Genomic DNA, 24390 nt, shown 5'->3' with positions numbered 1-24390 from the left:
TTTTAATTTTTTCCTTTTTTACTTTTTGAAACATGTACGTGGTAATAACTCCAAACAATACCAAAGGCTACAAATAGTGAAAACTCTTTCTCACACTTTAAACCCTAGTCCGCCAGTTCCCATTCACCCAGAGGTAATCACTCTATTAGTTTCTTGAGTATCCTTCCAAAGATATTTTATGCATAATCAAGCCAAAGTGGATGTAAAACCTTTTATCATACAATTGTTCTAAGCCTGCATTTTTTCATTTAACACTGTGCTTTAAAGATTTTTTCCATTGATAAGGAACATTGAGGTCTGCTTGTTTTTTTAAATTGGGGGCATGGTGTGATATTAGGATTTATAATAAAAAGTATATATTTGGTCTCTGTTCCCATTTCTGGCAGTGAGCTCCTAAAAACCCTTGGAATTTCCTGTGAGAGAGCAATGAAAGATGTCTTTTTTATGTAAATGAAGTGACTTTTGGAAAGCTTAGAATGAGGGCTCCTTGCCAATGGAGCCAACCTTGTGATTAGAGGGTGGGGACTCTCAGTCCCCTTTTCCCCCAGTACCATTGCCTCTGGGGAGTGGATTAAGCTTAGTTGCCAGCAGGTGTTGATGTTATCAGTCATGTCTACTAAGGAAACCTCCATAAAAGTCCCAAAGGAGGGGGTTTGGAGAACTTCCAGGTTGGTTGACCAGAAACCCTTACACCTGCCACTGTGCTGGACCTGAAACACTACCAGGATTAAAGTTCTTTGTTCAGCATCTCACTCTATGTTTCTTTTCCATCTGGCTGTTGATTCGTACCCTCTAATGTCCTTGTAATGAACTGGCAGTCTAGTGAGAAAAACTGGTTTACTGAACCCTGTGAGCACTGTAGCATGGAGGGTGTCAGGGGAACCTTTGATTAATAGCCATTTGGTTAGAAGAAGTACAGGTACACAACCTGGACTTGCTATTGGCATTTCAAGTGCAGGGGGAGGTCTTGTAAGACTGAACCTTTAGCCTATGGGATCTGATGCTCTCCCCTAGTCTGAGTTGAATGGTAACACCATTCTGTATTGGGGCTTTGCTTAGATGTGTGGAGGGAAAAAAAGCTACACAATGAAACTGGATGTAGAACCCTTACATGGTATTTCACTTTCTGAATGTACAACTAGAAGTTCTCTCATCTGATAGCTTTTATAACTGGTAGTTAATAAGTTTGACAGAGGGAACTATAAAAAGTGATCTTTGGGCTTTTTATTGTAATAATGTTTACTTGACAGCCATCTTTTTTTTTTTTTTTTTTTTTAATTGAGCTGAGGCTTTTTTGTTGACAATGTGGATTCTGCTGTTCACTGTTATCTTCCTTGTATAGACCCTGCCCCCAGTGCATTATCTGTAACCCATTTTGGGTTTCTTTAAGTGGTGTGAGAATTTAGACACTTAAGAATCAAACTTAGGGGGAGCCTGGTTGGCTCAGTCAGTTAAGCTTCTGACTCTGGATTTTGACTCAGGTCATGATCTCACTCTTTGTGGGATTGAGCCCCAGGTTACGCTCCGCGCTGACAGCATGGAACCTGGTTGGGATTCTCTCTCTCCCTCTCTCTACTCCTCCTCTGCTTGTTCTCTCTCTCTCTCTCTCTTTCTCTCTCTCTCTCTTTCTCTCTGTCTCTTTTTCTCAAAATAAATAAACATTAAAAAAAGAATCAAACTTAGGGCAAAACTGCCCATTTGTTGACTATTTGCCTTAGTGATTTATTTCTCAGCCACACCCAGTTCAGTAGCACTTTTTTTGATAGCTTACCTTTATTGAGTCTTTATGTGATATTCAGTCTAGTGATCATAGAAACAATTTGCTTTTCCCACTCCTATTTTATCAGCTTAAATAATACTTAAATTACATAGTTATGATTGCAATTTGGACAAACATTTGTGGTAACAAACACATCTTATCCTTGATAAATAGACACCCAGTGGTGGGAATAAAAGTGGTAGCCTAATAGTCAAAATACACCATGTGCCAGAGTCCTCATTAGTTTCCTCATCAGGAAAACAGAGTATCGATTAATCATGTGAGTCAGTTAAAAGAAGGTTGGTTAAGAGCTTCTTGTATTTCATTTTAGATCGCCATTCGCCTGTTGGTGGGCATTTAAATTGTTTCCAGCATTTTGCTTCCTACAATAATCAATAAATATACTTAATCATTTTGTTTGCATATACATAGGAATATCTTTATCTAAAAATTCCCTGAACTAGAATTAGTGTGTACAAGGGGATAGTCATTTTTTCATATTAGTAAATTTTGCTAGAGGGAAATCTTAAATATTGTGTAATTATCAATACTTAACTATCGTAAAGTAAAATATAGGTAGATTTATTTCTTTTAAAATTATCCAATGTGTTCCTTTTTTCCCTTAGTTTGATTTGTAGAGAGGAAAACTATGTTCATGAGTCATAAAATACATGAATAGTATTCAATGCATTGAGTCATAGAATTCCAGACATCTCTCACACATAAATGACTCACTTTGTGTGTGTGCTGTGTGTGTGGTTTATCCTTTGCAATAGATATGTTTCTCAATTTGAGTAAGTCTGATCATATTTAAACACTCTAGGGAAGTTTGCTGTGTTAATGATTAATACTGAAAAGCCTTAAACCAAGGATCCTTTTATTAAAATGACTAAATTAGGACTCAGCTTTGAATAAAGTCTGAGATTTTAGTGGCTCTAATGTTGGTTATCAACAACTATTCAGTGATTTCTGTGCAAAGAATTCTGTTTGGTGGGGTATATACTGGAATAAAAAACATGATCTTGTGGAAATTAATTGTGGTTAGAGAGACATGAGCTCTTATCACTAAACAATTTTAATAGCCACTGTACCAACCTCCCGTTACTGAAGCATCTGTTAATACCTAAATGATAAAAAAACAGTATCACAAATGTATTAAAGTTACATGAAAAAGCCAATGAAGAGCAAGTGATAAATACACACATTTTTATAATACCTTTTTATATGCTACTGTTAAACCTTTTTTGGACTGCCTATTAATATTTTTTTCATCTCTCTTTTTTTTTTTTTTTTTAATTTTTTTTTTTAACGTTTATTTATTTTTGAGACAGAGAGAGACAGAGCATGAAGGGGGGAGGGGCAGAGAGAGGGAGACACAGAATCGGAAGCAGGCTCCAGGCTCTGCGTCATCAGCCCAGAGCCTGACGCGGGGCTCAAACTCACAGAGCGCGAGATCGTGACCTGGCTGAAGTCGGACGCTCAACCGACTGAGCCACCCAGGCGCCCCTCATCTCTCTTTTGACTAGCAACTTTTTTCCTAATTTATTCTCAATTGTCCCAACTATTCTTTCTTAAAGTATTTGGGGTATTGCCAAACTAGAAAATTATTGCATCGTGAAATAAACTTTTTCTTTTTCTTAAAATTTGAAAGCTATCATATTCTAATACGGTAAGAGACCCCAAACCTCTTTAAGTGAGAAATTTATTGGGGCAGCTGGGCGGTTCAGTTGGTCGAACCTCCCAATTCATGATTGCAGCTCAGGTCATGATCCCAGCGTTTGTAGGATCAAGCCCTGCGTTGGGCTCGGCGCTGAGCATGGAGCCTGCTTAAGATTCTCTTTCTCCCCCTGCCCCTCTCCCCCACATGCATGTGCTCTCTCAAATAAATAGATAAATAAATAGGAAATTTATTTCTCCTAATGGTATAGGAGTTAGTGGTCCAGGTTTGTAGAGCAACTCTGTTATATAGAAGATCATTCAACATCTAATTGCTTGATAGTCTTCTAGTATATTGGCCTAACCTCTGTAGAATCAAAGCTGGCTCAGTTTCACATCTGCCTTCCAGCCTGTGGGAAGTGGGAAAGTATTAGTCCTTCTCTAAGATGGTTGTCTGCTAAATTAAAGATGACCTGAAAGTTGTGTCTTTACTCCCACCTTACATACCACACTGGTCCACACTAAGTAACAAAACCTAAAGGCAGACTAGGAGTATATTCTGTTACTGCATGGGTAAATAACCAGCTACGACTTTATTCGTATGGACAAAAGGGAAAATAAATAATGGAAAACAACTAACAGTCTATCACAAAGCTGTATCCAAAAATTTCGGTGTAAATTTCAAAATAACTCTATGTAAATAGCTTTCTCAGATGCAACCAAGTCAGCAATACCCTTGTAACTTTAGATGAGGTGTAAACATGAATTAAAAATCCCTGAATGTCACTTTACCCCCACAATCTTGCTTCTGAAACTGGAGATCATTGGTGTTTGAGCAGGGGAGGTACATGATGCCTTGCATTAGTTGTAGCTTCTCTTCTTGAAGGAAGATTTGGAAGACTATGTATTTTTTAATGACAGTATAATTAAATACACTGTTACATTAGTTTCAGGTGTAAAATGTAATGGTTCAGTAGTTTTATACATTTCTCAGTGCTTATCAAGATAAGTGTACTCTGAATCCCCTTTATCTGTTCCACCCATCCCCCAACTCATCTCCTCTTTGGCAGCCACCAGTTTGTTCTCTGTATTTTAGAGTGTGTGTATGTTAGAGTGTGTGTATGTTGGTTTTTTTTTTTTTTTGTCTCTTTTTTTTCTTGGTTCATTTGTTCAGTTTCATAAATTCCACATAAATTCATATGATATTTGTCTTTCTTTGCCCGACTTACTTCACTTAGCATTATTGCAAGTGGTAAGATTTTATTCTTTTTTTTTTTTTATGGCTGAGTAGTAGTCCATTGTGTATATATGCCACATCTTTATCCATGTATCTATGGATAGACACTTGTGTTGCTTCCATGGTTGTATGTAATGCTGCAGTAAACATAGGGATGCATATATTTTTTGGAATTAGTGTTTTTCTTTTTTGGAGGTAAACATCCAATAGTGGAATTACTGGATCATATGGTAATTCTATTTTTAATTTTTTGAGGAACTTTCTTACTCTTTTCCACAGTGGCTGCATTAATTTGCATTCCCACTATCAGTGCACAAGGGTTGCCTTTTCTCCATATCCTTGCCAATACTTGTTATTTCTTGTCTTTTTGATTTTGGTGATTCTGACAGGTGATATCTCATTGTGGTTTTAATTTACATTTCCCTGATGATTAGTGATGTTGAACAACTTTCCAAGTGTCTGGTGGGCATCTGCACGTCTTCTTTGGAAAAATGTCTGTTCAGGTCCTCTGCCTATTTTTTAATTGGATTGTTTGTTTGTTTGTTTGTTTGTTTTGGTGTTGAGTCATACAGATTCTTGATATAGTTTGGATATTAACCCCTTATAGGATAGATCAGTTACAAGTATCATTTCCCATTCAGTAGATTGCCTGTTTGTTTTGTAGATGCTTTATTTTTTTTGCTGTGCAAAATGGAAAACTGTATATTTTTTTATGTTTACAAAGATAGGAATATATTTTAGAGCCACAAACAAAATTGGCAGGAATTTTAAGAAAAACCTTACGACTGTTTTAAGGGATAACTTCAAATCCCCAGAGAAATATTCTGGGGTACCTGTGGAAACATTTTGATAGGCAAAACTTTTGGTTTGTTAGGGTTTGTTTTATTTAGTTAGGTTAACAATTCCAAACTATGTAAAATTGTGGAAATGTATTGAGGAGGAATAGGATGAAGTAAAAGAAATTTGCGTTCGTATATCAGCAGCATATAGGCATCTTTATTCAAAGAAAGCCTTAGAAGCTATTTCTCTGTTCACCTTAGGTTTTATTTTTGCTGTACTTTATATTTAAGGCCAAAATATTTTTTCAGGTCTTTCTTCTCCTAGCAAGGAAATATTTTGTTAGTGGGACTTGCTGACTTAGACTAGGGTTGTGGAACTTGTAAGTTGGTAGTTGATGGTTCTTCTTCATTTAAAGTACACTGAAATCAAGTTTATATTAAAACTTAAGTTCCACATTTCCTTCTTCTCACAGGACAATGAAAAGAGAACTCCACTGCATGCTGCTGCCTATCTCGGAGATGCAGAAATCATTGAACTGCTTATTTTATCTGGTATGTAAAGCTCTATATAATAAGAGCACATGATGCATATTTTTGTCATAATTAATGTTTATCAAACCTAGTTGACTATTTCCTTATATTTGTTTCCTAAGCTGAAACTTGCTTGTTCATTCTACAGCTGACCTTCTGTCACGTGCTAGGTCCTACTGTAGTGCGTAGAGTACATCAGAGAGCAAAACAAATTACTGCCCTTCTGGAGTGTATACTCTAATAAGGAAAAACAGGCTATAAATACAAGTAAATAAATGTTATAGCATGTTAGAAGATGATAACTGCTATAGAAAAATAAAAAGGTAGGTGAGAATTATGGGGTGAGATGAGCAGTATATAAGCTCAGGCAGTACATCGACTATTCATAGTAGGCCTGATTCACCGTAGAGTAACTGGGAGACAATTGCAGTTCTTCAAGGGGAAGGTGATGTGGCTCAGACCAAGTGCCGTAATGGAGATATTGAGAAGTGGTAGTAATTTGATGTATTTTGAAAGTGATGGCAGCCAGGTGTCTATCTGTCAGTAGCTTCTATCTAACTCTTTTTGAGGGCCGGTAAAATACATTTTAGGAACTTGTACTTTATTGTACAGATCAGACGGTCTGTTGTCAAACAGAGCTCAGAGTTCAGATATATTTTTGTTGTAGCCAAGTTATTATAAATTATATTTGTTGGAAAAGGATGCACGTGCTTGAATTGTGCTTGTGTTGTCAAATTGTGATATACACACAATGCAATTGGAGAAATAGTATCATTCATTTAATTTTGGGGAGTAAGACCACTGAGAGAATTTTTGAATGAAGATCCCAATTCAATAGCCTAAATAGACTTTTGCCATTTTATAAGTTTATGAAAGTTTTAAAATCTGGGTTTTATAACAAATTGTATGCTTATATAGAATTAAATATAATTAAATATTGACCCAGCTAATATTCTTTTTTTATTGAAGTATAATTAACCTACATATTAGTTTCAGGTGTACAACAAACACATTACTCAGTGCTTCCCAGATGATATTCTTATATTAGTTTCTTCATGAGTAACTTCATCACAGATGCACTTCCTTGAAGATGTCTGTTCCTCTGTGAATGCTAGCTCCCTAGTTTCTAGCTTAAATTTACTAGAGATAAGAACGGAGTAGGTACAAGAGAAAAATCATATTTCCTCTTAATTAAGGTTTCTACTATAATAATATGAATTGATGGATATAGGTTTATATATGGAATTTTCTTTACAAACATTTTCCAAGAAACAGTTTCTTTTTTTGTTAAGAAATAGGTATGCTACAAACAGTACAATTCCTGCTAATTTAATGTCTAGGACTTTGGATAAGAACTATACTGCTAGGTTTCTAATTTTAACACAGAATTCTGTTTATTTACTTCACATTTTAATGCAAAGATGTTATGACTTAACATGGAGGGTTCTTTTTTCCCATTTTTAATTTTTAACCTAGGAGAAACTTTTCAAATGCTCAAAGTTTGACTTAATCCCTGGCTTTTAAAGTGAATGCACCAAGGATTTTTAGCTACCTATAGAAGGTTGACTTCCTTGTCTCTGTATTATATAGTCAGATGAGCCTTATGATATGATAATATCAGATATCAGCTTCAAAATAATAAACATTTGAGAGGATGCTTAATTTCTTTTGAATAATTTGAATAGAAATAATGTATAAAATTAACCACCATACATTTATTAAAAACTGTTTCAGCTTGTCTTTGAAAAATACTTTTAATACTATGTTTTATCAGTTTCATGGGTAATAGTTCATATAGTTGTATTTATAGTTCTCAGGATAAAAAATTACATTTTTACATTAACCTCAAACTGTATTATTTCCTGGCTCCAAATTTCCTTTGCCTTCAGTTTCTACTACTCTCCCTTTTGCACATTCTGCCCTAATGCCACTGGCCTTCCATTCTGGGTCTTTGAACTGCTCCTTCTTTAACCTCAAACTGTCTTTTCTCAAATAGCCACGTGATCTTACCTTTTTTTATGTCCTTGCTCAGATGTTACCCCCTCGGGGAAGTGATGCCTGATCACTGCCACCACCGCCACCATCCTTTCCCTCTCCTTTGTGTTATCTTTTTTCCTAGTACTTATTATCTGATATTCTTTTAAAATTTTGCTGCTTGTTTCCTATCATTCTCTCCTTACTAGAATGCAAACTCCAAGGCAAGGATGGATTTAGTCAGCTTTGTTTTCTAACATATTTATTCCCAATACCTACAATAGTTTTGGATACTTGTTGAGTGAATGTGTGGTTATAGCAATATAAGTTTAGGCTCTTCACATTTTGGTCTCAGTTTCCAAGGTCTTTCGTGAGAATGGGAGAGGTGGGAATGAGGTAGGAATGTGGGGGTGCAGGGTAAGTGGAAAAGGAAAGAAGACAAATGATTTGTTTCCTATAGATGCAACTCAAGCTCTTCCTTAGACTTTGTTTCTCTTCAGACAACCACGTAGGCTCTAAGAAAAATAAATAAAAACTTACTTGGATCTGGAATAAAATGAGTTGGAATGAAATCCAAGGCTAAGTTTCTACTAAACCAGAACCTCCATTTTCTACTTACAAATGAAAAAAAAGTAAATGAACCAGACTCTGTGTTGCCAGGAGAAGCACAGCAGATAGTATAAAGAGCATAGATTCTGTGGCCAGATAGATTTAGGTGCAAATCTTAGTCCTACCTCTTAACACCTTTGTGAACTTTGGGAGGTTATTTAATCTCTCAGCTTTAACTTCCTCTTCTGAAGGAATTTATAAATTTATGTTTATTTTTAGATTTTTTTATATATATTTTAAAATTTACATTTTAAATATAAATCATTTATATTTCTAATATAAATTTTATAGGTTCGAAGCAAATGAGATGATGTTATTAAGATACCTAGAAAAAGTTCCTGGTACATCATAGATAATTAAAATTTGGGCTATTATTTTTTTAAGTTTATTTATTTATTTTGAGAGTGAAAGAGAGAGTGGGGGAGGGAAAGAGAAAAATCCCAAGCAGGCTCTGTAGTGTCCGTGCAGAAGCCTCATGCGGGCTTGAAGTCACAAACTGTGAGATCATGACTTGAGCTGAGACCATGTTGGACACTTAACTGACTGAGCCACACAGGAGTCCCTGGGTTATTATTTTTTAAGCACTCCTTCTTTCTTTCCTCAACTTAATTTTGGTCCTGCCAAATAAATAAATAAATTCCTGATATCAGCAATTACCTTTTTTGTGACTTTTAGATATAATCTCCTAAAAATTCTCCTCTCCCCATTGTGTAATCCACTCACATTCTGAAATGATTAACTGGAGGAGTGACTTGTCTATTGGGGAAATACAGACAAGAGTTTATTTCCACAACCAAGAAAGACAAAGGTTGAAACAAAATAGACTGTACACAGATTATTCTTACTCAATTCTAGAATCAAAAAAAGGTGGAGGGGGGGCTTTAAAACTATACAGAAGGGGTGTGCCATGTTACTGAACAACCAATGGGTGAAAAAAAGAAATAAAAGAGCAAAAAATATCTTGAGACAATTGAAAATGAAAATATACCAAAACTTACGAGGTGTAGCAAAAGCAATTCTAAGTTCATAGCAGTAATTGCCTGCATTAAGAAAAGCGAAAGAACTCAAACAGCTTGGCTTTTCACCTCAAAGAACAAGAGAAAGAAGAAAGTAAGCCCAAAGTTACCAGAAGGAAGGAAATAACAAAGATCAAAGTAGAAATAAATGAAAATCTAAAAACAATAGAAAAATTAATGAAATTAATAACTTTTTCCCCCCAAAAGATAGGCAAACTGTTAATGAGACTTATCGAGAAGAAAGGAGAGTTACTCAAGTTAAATAAATCAGAAGGAGGAATCATGCCAACTGATCCCACAGAAGCAAAGGATCAGGAGCGCCTGGGTGACTCAGTCGGTTAAGCATCCGTCTTTGGCTCAGGTCATGATCTTGGGGTTCATGAGTTTGAGCCCTGCATTAGGCTATGTGCTGACAGCTGGGAGCCTGGAGCCTGCTTCCAATTCTGTGTCTCCTTCTCTGTCTGCCCCTCCCCTGCTCACACTCTGTCTCTCAAAAATAAACATTAAAAAATATATATATGTGAAGGATCGTAAGCGACAATGAATAGTTATATGCCAACAAATTGGACAACCAAGAAAAAATGGATAAATTTGTACAAACATACAACCTACCAAGATTGCATCATGAAGAAATAGGAAATCTGAACAGACCAATTACTAGTAAGGAGATCGAGTGTGTAGTCCAGAACCTCCTAACAAAGAAAAGTCAAGACAGATGGCTTCACTGGTAAATTCTACCAAATTTTAAGGAAGAAGAAGGAACACTTCCAGACTTCTTTTTTTATGAGGCAAGCATTGTCCTGATAACAAAACCAGACAAGGATACTACGAGAAGTGAAAATTATAGGCCAGTATTCCTGATGAACACAGATGCAGAAATCCTCAACACAGTATCAGTAAACCAAATTCAATAGTACATTAAAAGGATCATACACCATTTTCAAGTGGGGTTTACTGCAGGAATGTAAGAATGGTTCAACATCTGCAAATCATTGAGAAGCACCACATTAACAAAATGAAGGATAAAAATTACATGATCATCTCAGTGCAGTAAAAACATTTGACAGAATTCATCATCCATTCATGATAAAAACACTCAACATAGTGTTCAATCTAATGAAGGTCATATATGACAAACCCACAGCTACCATCATACTCAACAGTGAAAAGCTGAACATTTTTCCTCTAAAATCAGGAACAAGATGAAGGTACCCACTCTCTTCACTTTGATTCAACATAATCCTGGAAATCCCAGGCAGAGCAAATAGGCAAGAAAAAGAAATTAAAGACATCCAAATTGAAAAGAAATAAGTGAAACTATCTCTATTTGTAGATGACATGACATTATATATAGAAACCTGTACAGTTCACCAAAAAACTGTTAGAACTAATAAATTCAGTAAAGTTTCCGGATACAAAATTAGTATACATAAATCATTGTGTTTCTTTCTATAGATTGATAATGTACTATCAGAAAGAGAAATTAAGAAAACAGTCCCATCAAAAAGATATAAAGTGCATCAAAATGAGTAAGATAGGAATAAATTTAATCAAGGAGGTAAAAGATTTGTATACTGAAAACAAATAAGTCATTGATGAAAGAAATTGAAGAAGATAAAAATAAATGGAAAGATATTCCATGCTCATGAATTACAAGAATTAATATTGTTAAATCTCTATACTACCCAAAGCAATCTACAGCTTTAATGCATGCAGTCTTTATCAAAATTCCAATGGCATTGTAACAGGAGTAGGAAAAACAGTACTGAAATTTGTATGGAACCACAAAGACCCCAAATAACCCAAACAGTCTTGGAAAAGAAAGACAAAGCTAAGGGCATCACATTTTCTGATTTCAAACTATATACAAAGCTGTAGTAACCAAACTTGTATGGTATTGGCATAAAAATAGACACATAGATCAGTGGAGCAAAAAGAAAGCCCAGAACTCAATCCATGTGTATATGATAATTTATGACAAAGCCAAAAATATGCAATGGGTTAAGGGCAGTTTTTTCAATAAATGGTGTTGGGAACACTGAACAGTCACATGCAGAGAATGAAACCTTACCACTGTCTCCTACCATATACAAAAATCAACTAAGAATGGGTTAAAGACTTGAAACCATAAAATTCCTAGAAGAAATTGTAGGGGGTAAGCTCTTTGACCTCAGTCTTGGCAGTGATTTTTTTGGATTTGACACCAAAAGCAGAAATAACAAGCAGGGACTACATTGAACTAAAAGGTTTCATTCAGTACAGCAAAGGAAACCAACAAAATGAAAAGGCAATGTACAGAATGGGAGAAAATATTTAAAATTATGTATCTCATAAGGGATTGATATCCAAAATATAGAAAATTCACACAAATCAATAGCAGAACAATCTGATTAAATCTTGGGCAAAGGAACTGGAAAGACATTTTTCCAAAAGAGACCTACATATGGCTGACAGATACATGAAAAGATGCTCATCATCACTATTCATCAGGGAAATGCAAAGCAAAACCACAATGACATATCATCTCACACTCATTCGAATGGTTTTTATGAAAAAGATGAGGTGAAAAGTTTTGGCAAGAATGTAAAGAAAAGGAAAGCCTTGTGTACTGTTGGTAGGAGTGTAAATTGGTAGAACTACCATGGAAGACAGTATGAAGGTTCCTCAAAACATTAAGAATGGAACTACCTACCATAGGATCCAACAATTCCACTTCTGAGTGTATACCCAAAGGAAATGAAATCACTATCTAGAAGAGATATCTGCATTCGCGTGTTAATGGCAGCATTATTCTCAATAAGCAAGACATGGAAACAGCCTACATGTCTGTCGATGGATAAAGAAATCGTGTGTATGTGTACACTGGAATATTGTTCAGCCATAAAAAAGATAACTTGTCAATGATCCAACAAGATGGATGGACCTCGAGAACATTATGCTAAATGAAATAAGTTAGAGAAAGAGAAGTAATGCATATTCTCACTTATATGTGGAATCTGAAAAAAACTGAACTCATTGAAACAGAAGAAATTGATGGTTGCCAGGTTGGGGGAAATGAGTATAGGCAGTCAAAAGGTAGGAACTACTAGTTATAAGTAAGTTCTGGGGATGTAATGTATAGCATGTTGACTATAGTAAACAATAATGTATATTTGAAAGTTATAGAGTAGATCGTCAAAGTTGTCACAAAATTTTTTTTTAACTATTTGAGGTGATGGATGTTAACTTACTGTAATTTTTTCACAATATACGTTTCAAATCATGTATATTTTAAACTAATACATTGTTATATAAGTCAATTACATCTTTTTTTAATATGAAATTTATTGTCAGTAAGTCAGTTATATCGCAATAAAACTGTGAGGAAAAGTATAAATATCACTCAATACAGTAGTCTCCAAATAGTATACTTTAAATCTGCAAAAGTAGACTTTAAGTTTGTGTAGTGGTGCTTTAAGAGTTCTACTTAAATTTGGTGTGAAAGCTGTGGTTGTTGAGGCCCAGGTTAGACTCTGATTTCCATACCCTTGATTTCAAATTCTGTGTCCATCAAACAACTTTATAATCATATTGAATGAATTTTTAATAAGTTTACTTAGGAAATTAGAATTGAAACTAGGTGTTTGACCTGATCGAATCTCTAAACAAAGAAGAGAATGGAATACATGGAGAGGAGAAAGTAGGCAACAAAAGTAGGCTAATCTGTTCATGTTAGCGGCGAAAACTGTTAACATAGAAAGTTCAGGGCAGATTGCTCCTGCCTTTCATATTAATAATTAGTGACATTTTGGGGCGCTTGGGTGGCTCAGTCAGTTAAGTGTCTGACTTTGGTTCCGGTCATGATCTCGGGTCTGTGAGTTCAAGCCCCACATCGGGCTATGTGCTCACAGCTCAGAGCCTGGAGTCTGCTTTGGATTCTGTGTCTCCCTCTCTCTCTCTCCCCCTCCCCCACTCATGTGTGCGTGCGCGCGCTCTTTCTCTCTCAAATAAACATTAAAAAATGAAAAATAACAATAATTAGTGACATTTTATAGTCATAATGATGGGGGGATGGGCATTAAAGAGGTACTTTTTGGGATGAGCACTGGGTATCATATGTAAGAAATGAATCACTGGGTTCTATCTGAAGCCAGGACTACAGTGTATGTTAACTAAATTGAATTTAAATTAAAAAAATAATAATCTTAAGAAAATTAATGTGAAACAATCCCCATTTAGCTCTTGCATTATACCAAAGTCATGATATGCTTCAATAAAAACACAATAAAGTAAATGCATTAATTTTATATTATAAAAACTACTTTGGTGTTGATAACAAGGTTATTTGTTGCTACATATTTCTCAGAAATGAAAAATGAGGAAGATAAAAAGGTTGACATCAGCCTATAGTCCTGTCCTTCCATGTTCGTGTTTGGATTTTGATTGTTTTCTGACTTCCTGTGGTGGGAAGTAGGAAACCGTGTTCTCTAATTTGTTTCACTCTTGTGTTTTCATTGTCAAGAATTATGACTTTACGTTCTATTTTGTAATCAGAATTCCCACTGTTTTCACATGCACCCCCAGTCCTTATCCATTGCTTCTCTAGCCCCAGGTTTTTTTATTTTTGTGTATCTCTTGGTTGTATAGACATCATCAAGTTGTTGGGGGCTGGGTGTTTTTTTGTTGTTGTTGTTATTTCTTTTTTTTTTTTTTTTTAATTTTCAGTAAGAGCTCATTCTTATTTATTTGGGACTGTTGCCTTTTTTATTTAACTGAAAGGTAGATTGGCTACTTATAAAATTCTTGATTCATGCTTTCTACTCTCAACTTTATAGATGTTACTTCAGTATCTTCTAGCATTAAATGCAAGTCTTGGATCAGGCTCTTCTCTGCTGACCATTTCCATCTCCCCACTCTCCCCCACCCCCCCTGCCCCCAATACCACCTCCACCATTATGGTCACTTCTGTTTTGCCTGGATGCCTGTAGGATTCAATTCTTTATCCTTAAAATCCAGTACTAACTTATGCAGGCTAAATCTGTTGATTATTTTTACTGGGAAATGTCAGTATGCACTTCTAGCTCTGAAATTTAGATTTTTTTTTAAAGTTTATTTTTACTTATTTTGATAGAGTGATAGAGAGTGAGCAGGGGGGTGGGGGCAGAGAGGGAAACAGAATCCCAAGCAGGCTCTGCAGTGTCAGTGCAGAGCCCAATGCAGGGCTGAAACTCACGAACTGTGAGATCATGACCTGAGCCAAAATCAAGACTAACCGATGGAGCCACTCAGATGCCCCTAAAACTTAGATTTTTATTTCATGTTTATTGTCCACTGAATCTTTGAATATTTTATTTCTGTGTTTTTCTGTCAGTAAATTTTTTCTACTGTATGTTTTTCTATGAGCTTTTCTCTGATTGTAATTTTATCTTTTCCTTTTAGTTTTAGGTTATTGTCCTTCATTCAGGCATCAAATATTTAATGAGCGTGTCTGTGTATCAAGCACTATTCTAGGTGCTGTGGGTAGAGCAGTAAATAAAATAGATGGAAGTCCCAGCCTTCATGGAGTTTGTTTTGATGGAGGAGTAAGAAGTTAATACCTATAGCTTGTCTTGTAAGTGATAATTGCTATGAGAAGATTAAAGCAATAGTATATTGGGTGGGGATCAGTTCCTGTTTTATATTAGGTTATTAGGAAAAGATTCAGTGTTATATGACATTTGAGCAGATAAATGAAGGAGATGAGGAAGCAAACCTTGTACACCATGCAGATATTTAGAGGAAATGGAGAGAACAAGACCAGACACCCTGAGGTGGTGGCATGTTTGGAGGCAAGTGCAAAAAACAGGAAAAGAAGTGGAGGAGGTAGCAAGGTTCCAGATCATGTGTGGCCTTATAGGCTTTGGCAAAGACTTGGTTTGGCCCTTAAAGTGACGTGGAAAACCAAAGGAGAGTTTTTGAGGGAAGTGACCTGGTCTGATGTAGGTTTTTTGACTGTGGTTCAGATTCCTGGCTGTGTTTTAAATCATGTTTATTTTACCTTCTGTAATTTCTAGGCTTTTATCTATGATTGTCTTATTTTCCTTCTTTCTTTCTTGATCTCTGCCGGCTTTCATCCCTTTGCATTGTTTTTCGTCTGTCTTGGAACTCTTTAAGGTCTCTCTTCAGAGCTTACTTTCTCTGAGGTTGTGTATAGAGTAGTTTATAGATTCATCCTCTGCTTTCCTGGGATAATTTCTTTCAGATATACCTATTGACTGTTTGCTCAGTGTATTCTGTTCCCATATATATTTTCCCTAGTGTCCCATGCTGCATCTTTACGTATCTTTGAAGAATATTCTTCTCTCTGGAACAGCTATTTGCTAACAAATAGAGTAGGCAGGGGCAAAAAGTGAGCATCCGTTAGGTTTGTCTGTTCCAGTAGCTCTCATGCTAAATGGGTTTTCTCAGTCTAGCAGAGGAGCTTCCTTCAGTTCTTTGCGTACTTCATGTCATTACCTCCTTAGATCACAGGTCCTTAGGTAGTCATCTGCTGGTGTTTGGCTCTTACCCTCCATCTTCATTTGGGTCAAAAATAGTAAAGATGCCTGGTTGGTCCCTCTTTTAGAACTACCCCACTTTGTTCTTCTGTATTGTGAAGTTAGAGTTCTGTGAATTACCCACATACTGCTGTAGATCATCTAAAAGATTGTTAGAAAGAGGTTCTGGGACACAGCAGGGAAAAAAAGGACAGATGCACATACCCACAAACACATTTTTTAGAAGACTCCATGGCCTTCCCCAAATCCAAAGAAGCTTCATTTGGTATCCTTCCTCATTTTGGTATAGATTTCACTGTATTTGGTGGAAATTTTCATAGTTTGGTTTGCAGGTGCAACTGTTTTCTTGTTGTATTAAGGATGTTATTTCCTCATATTCTCTTTTATATTTTGGTTAGGTTTTTTGTTAAGAGCAAAACTACGGACTCTGTTTAACCTGCAGTCCAGAACTAAATTCACTGGAAATCATACATTTATACATGATGCACCTCCAAGATTTTTGGATGAGGGGTATCATTCTTGACGTGTTATGTGTAATCAAACAAGTAAATCCTTCTGTAGAATCTATAGTAACACTGGAGTCTAGTGGAATTAACTTCACAGTTATTATTTTTTGAGGTAAAATAGTAAGAGGAAACTTTGTGCTCTTATACCTTTCAAGTACTATTATAAATTTACTTTTTCACTCTTAACTCTGTGAAGGTATTATTATTATAGAGAGGGAAACTAAGGTATTGAGATTTAATAACTGGCCAAAAGTTACTCTGCTGTAGTCTTGCTCCCCTCTTCACTCTGCCCCCTCCACTCTGCCCACTGACTTAGCAAAATTTGTGTAGATAATTACTTTTAGTGAAGAACTTCTGTTTTAAGGACTAAATTTTCTTGGCTACAAACTATATATACTTTTATGATAGCTATTCATTTAATGCTAGTATTTAAAATTATAGGTTTAGCAGTACCTCAGACTGTTTCTAGTATGTGATTAACTGGTAAATGACTGTGTTGTATAAGTCAAAAATTCATTTGGTTAGTCTGTTATAGAAAATATAGTCCTTAATAAGGAAATACGAATATTACGTTTTTGGTATTAGGAATTAGACATAAAGTATGTGGCCCTTGAAAACCTTCATTGCTGGTATATTAGTTTGTTAGGGCTGCTATAAAAAAGTACCACAAGTTGAGTGACTTAAACAGCAGAAATTTATTTTTTCATAATTCTAGAGGTTAAAAGTCTGAGATCAAGGTTTTGGTGGCATCACTTATTATGAGGCTATGAGGGAAGGATCTGTTCTAGGCCTCTCTCCATAGCTTGTAGACGACCATTTCTTTTTGTGTCTTCTGTCTGTACATATCTGAGTCCACATTTCTTCTGCTTGAAAGGATACCAGTCATATTAGATTAGGGCCCACCTTAATAACCTCATTTTAACTTATCTCTGTAGAGACCCTGTTTTCAAATAAGTTTTCATTCTGAGGTGCTGGGTTTAGGACTTCAACATATGAATTTGGGAAGGGTGGAGGGGACACAGTTCAACCACGGTATCTGGTGTCCATAATACCATCATAAATGATACAGTTCAGCAGCTTTTGGATTTTTTGTTTGTTTGTTTGTTTGTTTTTTAGCATTGCAGGTGGAAAAGTGGAAATGTAATTGTTTTTTGCTTATTCCACTCCCAACCTGAAAACAGAATCTGAAGCTTTTACCACTGCTTATGGTAGGCAGCCAAAGGAAAGCATTATTTCCAGTTTGAGAAGAGTAATGAAAGTGTTTGGCTCCTGGTCCAGCTCACTGGATTTGGACAGTCTCCTCTGAAGCTTAGGAATAGCAAAGAGAATTATTCTCTGTAAGGAGAAGCTTGAGAATATTATTAGTGGGAGTACTTATAATGATTATAAACACCTTGACAATAGAAATAATTTTAATAATATCTACTATCAAGTACTTAGCCTAGCTCAGAGGTCAATAGACTTTTTATGTAAAGGGCCAGACAGACACCTGGCAACTACTTTTAATTCTACTCCTCTAATGTGAAAGCCACATAGTTAACATTGTAATAGGTGTAGCTGTATTGCAGTAGAACTTTATTTACCCAGTAGGTGGTTGGCAATCTGTGGGCTGGAATTTGAAGACACCCTGGTATAGATTATGAAGATGCTACCTCATCTACCTAATGTTAAGGTAGGGCAAGGTATTTAATAAGTATGAAATAATTCATTCTGGGTACCTGTTTCAAAATAGAATAGAATGTTGTAACTAGAAATGGATCATACAGATCACTTAGCAAAACCCTTGTTTTACTAATAACTGAGTTTTCAAAGCTCAGAGAATTGGCACATTTTGTTCACTGATTAGGGGAAAAAACAGATGAGTTGAGACCTAGAGTCAAGTGGGATGCTCCTGATCTGAGTTCCTGACCTGTGGAACCCACTTGGTGGAAACAGGAGCTCCCTCTGTTGTTTCAACCTGGGGCCCATCCTCCCTCGCCCTCTACCCCACCCTCCATGTACACAGCAAGGCATAGGAGACAGGGATTATTATTAACAACATGAAGGTCTGGGTTGTGGGGAACAGCCCCCCAGGTCACACAGCCTGCTGGTTACAGAGCCATTATTAGATCACAGTTCCTGCTCCCCGGCTCCTTCCACTAACCCCTGACTGTCTCTTCATGAGTCCAGACCTCTCTTCAGCTACACTGTTGTCTAGAGCCGAGAATAGACTGATGTAAGTAAATCAGATTTTTTAAAAAATTATTTTCTTGTTTATCTTCAAATGAACTAGGCATTTGCTTAATCTTGGAAATCTTACCTTAATTTTTTTCTTTTATAAACTGTCAGAGTACATTTTTATATATATGAATTATTAAATGAAAAGACTATATGAAATGAAAAGAGAAGCTGGTTATATGAACTTTTCTATATAATCATTAACTCTGGTATCAAATGGATACAATCTGTTTTGGTTACCTTGCAGTTGCTTTTTGTTTGCTTGTTTTCTTTTTTGCTTTTAATATTGCAGAAATCTAATCACATTTCTACTCTGGGAAGATGCATCCAAATTCAGATATTTGACATGGCATATGTGCTGGCTGCTTATTTATTATCTTAAGGGAAGGCTCATAGATTTCCCTTATACGTGGATTTGTGGCGGCGGGGGGAGTCTCGTAAAGAAAGTATTTGGTATACTATTGGACATAACTGTCTTGGATTTAATGAAATGTGCTTCTTGCACTGAGAGATTTTCTGTAAATGTTGGTTTGCAGTAGTCAGTCAGTAATACCATTCTTAAATTCCTATCTTAATTTTCTTCAATTTCTCAGCAGTTCTTCCTCTTACCCGAGGGCCTCCCAGTAACCTAACTTCAACACTAGGGATGGAGCTGCTGTTATATATTCTCTTCTGTTTTGATGATTAGGAAATAGTAAAGGAATTAATTCTTTCTTGGTGATTTAGAAACCACAAATATTATACTCTGCCATGTATAGAGTATGTGGTGTAGTCACTAGAGCTGTTACATTTTGATTTTCTCTCTTTGAAGGCTGTTTTATGTTTTAAGTTGATATGATCTTTTTTCCTCTGTCTCCATCTTCATTGTTAGCCATTGTGACTGGTTTTCAGCTATTAGACTAGTAAACTTTACTCTAGAAATATATTTTCCATTAGTGGAATGACTTTGTAATTTGTGTTTATGAATATATAGTTAATTTTGGAGCCGTCTGTGTAGAACAGAAGTCTGGTTACCTTCACAGTTCTCGTAAGATGATTTTTGGGAGCCTGGCCATCTGAAGTGTGCCGCCATGCTTGTTGCTCTTACTCCATTTTCATTTTATACCCACTGCTGCTCTTACAATGTGCATTGCTATGCCGTATTTGCCTGTTAACATGTAAAGCGCATACTAATTAATGGATGTGGGCAGGTGAGATATTTGTTCTGTTGGTGTCCTTACAAGTAGTTCTCATATACTTGACTTTTAATTTCCAAGGAATTAAAACATTTGATTAATGCTATTAAAAGAAACACATGGTTTAAACAAAAGATGAGTGTCTTCTGAAAAAGATATGATCAGATGTCTAAAATCCTATGGTGCTCATCTTCCTTCAGATAACTGTCTTTAGAATCTACAAAGAACAAGCCAGATTTTTTAATCAAGTTGCCTGTTACATTAATAACAAGTAGTAGTATTTTGTATCCTCAGTAAACTATCAGTGGATTGTTACAGTCACTCATGTTTTTTGATAAATTAACTTTGAATTTGTTACTATGGGGCACCTGGGTGGCTCAGTCGATTAAGTGTCCGAATTTGCCTCTCAGGTCATGATCTCACAGTTCATGAGTTTGAGCCCCACATCAGGATCTGTGCTGACAGCTCAGAGCCTGGAGCCTGCTTCCAATTCTGTGTCTCCCTCTCTATGCTTCTCCCCCGCTCACATTCTCTCTCTCAAAAATAAACATTTAAAAAATAATAAAAACAATAAAATTTGTTATTAAAAGTGAAGAGATGGGGCACCTGAGTGGCTCAATCAGTTAAGAGTCAGACTGGCTCAGGTCATGATCTCACAGTTTGTAGGTTCACACTCCACATCAGGCTCTGTGCTGGCAACTCAGAGCCTGCTTCAGATTCTGTGTCTCCCTCTCTCTCTGCCTCTCCCCCACTCTCTCACCCTCTCTCTCTCAAAGAGAAACATTAAATAAACATTAAAAAAAACATTAAAAAAATAAGTGAAGAGAAAGAAAGACTACTTAATTATCATAACTTCAGGTGGAAAAATGGTACCAGCAGAGTCTTTTACTTTGGGCTGACAAATGGCCATGAAAATTGGATTTTCGTCCTTCAACTGTGTATGTGATAACTGTTCCAAAGAAAGACAAACCTATCTTTACTTTCTTCCTAGTTACTTTCCAATTTGAAGCACTTGAAGCCAAATTCTTGGAATTTTTTATGGCCATTCCTTTTATTCCTTCTTCAGTACATTTCTTTTTTTTTTTTTTTTTTAGTAAGTCATATTTCAATTTTATTTAAAAAATTTTAAATATATATTTAAAGGTATGTGGTACAGTGAAGTTGCCTTTCTACCCCAGTCCTCTATCACACAGTTCTCATTGTACCCCACCACCTACACAAATGTATAGGCAACCACTGTTATTAATGTCTTAGTGTTCCTCCAGAGTTTCCTTCTGCATATAAAGCAAATATGAATATAGATATTTATCTTTTCCGTAGATACTTATCTCTTCATTTTCTACATAAAATTAAAGAATATTATTCAAACAGTTCTCACTGCTTTTTTCACTTTTTATTTCTCAGATCTTTATCAGCACATAAAGATTCTTCTCATTTTTCATGACAGCCACATTCTATTTCCTTGTTAATTAATATCTGCAACCAGACTTTTGACCCTTCCCATTTGCTGAAGGTCCATAATCAGGCCTCATTCTTTTCTGCCTTTGTCCAGAGTACTTGTCTTTTCTGAGTGTGTCACTACCTTTGAGGCTTTAAGGCCAATTCTTGCCTTTCAACTATGCACATAAATAAAAAATTGTAGAGAGAGGTACAAGGATAATGGAGAACAATTGAAATTCCAACCAGATAAATGGGAGAATGAAGAAGCCTAGCTTCTATATTGCCCCTTTATTGTCTCTAAGGACTCTAACCTCCTAACCAGTAAACGTTTAAAATGTTTGCACTATCTACATGATGATTTTTAATGATGATCTTACACAAAATAAATGCTGACTTTATTGTACTCAGGCAGTCTGTGTTTTAACCATTTTGGTCTCCCAAGAGCCTAGCAGATGGTTGTTCAGATGTTTATTACATGAATATTATACTACTCTCTGTAGCTGTTCTTCATTTTGCTGAGCCCCTGTCTTTCGCCCAAAGCCTAACTGAACAATCATGAAAAGCTCTCATGTTGGTTCTTGATTCTTTCAGTGTCCTCACTGTCACTGCTCAGAGTTTAGCTACTCTCAGAATTTCAACTTCTTACATTTGTGGATGGTTTTATACACTTACATTTCATTTCATTTTTCTCTCACATTCAAGACTTTTAAATCTATTCTAATATACATGTATTGTGTGTTTATCATGTTAATCTTTGTAACAAGGTATTAGGAGATCTGCTTTATAGATGAAGAAACAGGTTGAGAGGGATCACGCAGCTAGTTAAGAACCCATAGCTAGTAGTTATTAGAGCTGTAACTTCGAGTCACTGCACTTGATTATTCCCTGGAACCTCACACTCAAAACATACAGTGTAAACATTAGACATCTGAATTTAGCCTTGGTTCTACTATACTTCGATGTTAAGCTATCCGCCGTACCTGTGTTTCATCATCTAGAAAATAAGGAGTTTGGACTAGATATCTAAAGGCCTTTCTTACTAGCTAGTAATGATCTTGGATATAAATATAGGATTGTTTATAGTGTAGGACCTATTGCCAGTCCCTCTACAGTTTTAAGAGCTGGGGCTGTGTGTTTTTACTTAGATATACACTGATGCTACAGTTTGGTTGCTGCTCCTGTTTGGTTGGGATTTAGGTACAAAATCAGTGGATTTTATATAGCCAATAGATTTTTCCCTTTTTTTTTTTTTTTTTTGGTCTCACTAAATGTATTTATATTCTATTAAGGATAATTTTTATCCATTGCCAGTGACTTTTTATAATTTTTTTAACGTTGATTTATATTTGAGAGAGAGAAAGAGAGACAGTGTGTGAGGAGGGGAGGGGCAGAGAGGAGACAGAATCTGAAGCAGGCTCCAGGCTCTGAGCTGTCAGCACAGAACCCGACACAGGGCTCAATCAAATTCACAAACTGTGAGATCATGACCTGAAACCAAGTCTGATGCTTAACCGACTGAGCCACCCAGGTGCCCCAGCAATGATTTTTAAATAACTGTACGTAGTTGATATTTTTGTAATTATTTAAACCTTTAGGTGTAACCCAGAAAGACATGTGGGTCCATTCATTTCTTTCTCAGTTTTTTTTCCTTAAGTCGGTAGCCATTGTATCCATTTTACACAGGAATACCTAATGCAGTTTTTATCCTCATTGAAGAACAATTTTGATATTATATTGCTTTATACCATGATAGATTCTTAGTAAAGAAATGTAATGAAGACTTTGTAATGGTCTGCATTTTACATAGGAGTATTCTTATTAAGTATTTGACTTTTTTAAGACACGATTTAAAATGGGATCTTATTTTTACTTTAATATGCTCTGTATAAAGGTGCTTTTCTAGTCTATATATAAATGGATGTTTCTTTTATTTTTAATAAAAAGAGCTAATACCTTATTGGAGAATTTTGTTTTGTGATTTAATGGTAATTTATTAGCAGAAAGTATAAAAAAATGAAGTACTACTTTTTCAGTTGTTACTTACCCAATTTGGACTATATATAACTAATATTTCAGGAAACTTATTTAAAATATTTTATGTAAAATATTTCAATTTATTTTTTTCTTCTTGTTGCAGGAGCTAGAGTTAATGCCAAAGACAGCAAATGGTTGACACCTTTACACAGAGCAGTTGCATCTTGTAGTGAGGTATGAAATTTCTCTTAGTAAATACATCATATATAAAAACATTATAAGTAGGCCTGCCTGTGAGCCCATATTAAAATTCTGTGTTTTCACAAGTAGGAAAAAGCAACTGAAAATACCTATATTGGTTATTTGACTTTAGAATTTGTACAAACCAAGTTAAGTGTTCCCCATTTCTCTTTTGTGACTAAGGTCTCTTGAAGAGTCTGAAATAGCAAAGAATAGAAAACCCTCCTTGTATATGTCCTACAAGAGAAATTATTTGTTATCTTATAAAATCCTCCTCAATCTTATCTCTACTGGACAGGCTGCAGAGGTTCTGCTGAGTGTAATCAAGAAATAATCTCAGCAGTATATAACGATTCATTGAAGTATCGTTTGGTTAAACACTGAAATTAGCTTCAAAAACATTGCTCGATCTCACATTTTACCAGTTCTAAATATATAACCTAAAAATTCTAGGTGTCTTATGGGGAAGAACAGCTTCTTCTTATTTGTAACCCTATACTATTTACTCTTCAAGATAACTGACAGTTTTGGAGAACATTCATTTTTATGTTTTTCATACTTCTAGTCCTCATGACATCCTTGTAGGATAGATATTTTGAGGGAATTGTAGTTCATCATTTGCCAGAAACCACTCAACTTTTGAGTAGCAGAAATGGGATGAAAACCTAGACACTCTTTTTTCTGTCATTTTACTCTTTCTAAAATGTATTCGGTGCATTTTAAAAATGCATTGTGTCCAAAGAACTCTTATCTCTTCACTTT

The 24390-nt window shown here is 35.7% G+C and overlaps 1 protein-coding gene across 10 annotated transcripts in view; it reads left to right on the top strand.

Annotated features, from left to right (window-relative positions):
- Positions 1–24390, top strand: part of ANKRD28 (ankyrin repeat domain 28) — a 199658-nt gene that overhangs the window by 109282 nt on the left and 65986 nt on the right. For 7 of the 10 annotated variants that reach the window (XR_006718746.1, XR_006718745.1, XM_045503681.1 and 4 more), the window contains 2 exons: positions 5905–5983; positions 23552–23622. Coding sequence is in view for 7 of the 10 variants with exons in the window: in XM_045503681.1 (XP_045359637.1) it covers positions 5905–5983; positions 23552–23622 (150 nt within the window). In the remaining 3 variants the exon portion in view is untranslated. Of the gene's footprint in view, positions 1–5904; positions 5984–18747; positions 18798–23551; positions 23623–24390 lie in introns of those variants that run through there. The other 3 variants (XM_045503684.1, XM_045503685.1, XM_045503686.1) reach the window with 2 other exon arrangements.

The sequence above is a fragment of the Leopardus geoffroyi genome, chromosome C2 (genome assembly GCF_018350155.1).
Source record: "Leopardus geoffroyi isolate Oge1 chromosome C2, O.geoffroyi_Oge1_pat1.0, whole genome shotgun sequence".
NCBI lineage: Eukaryota > Metazoa > Chordata > Mammalia > Carnivora > Felidae > Leopardus > Leopardus geoffroyi.
The sequence above is the reverse complement of the archived record's forward strand: the minus strand, read 5'-3'. Positions and strand labels throughout refer to the sequence as shown.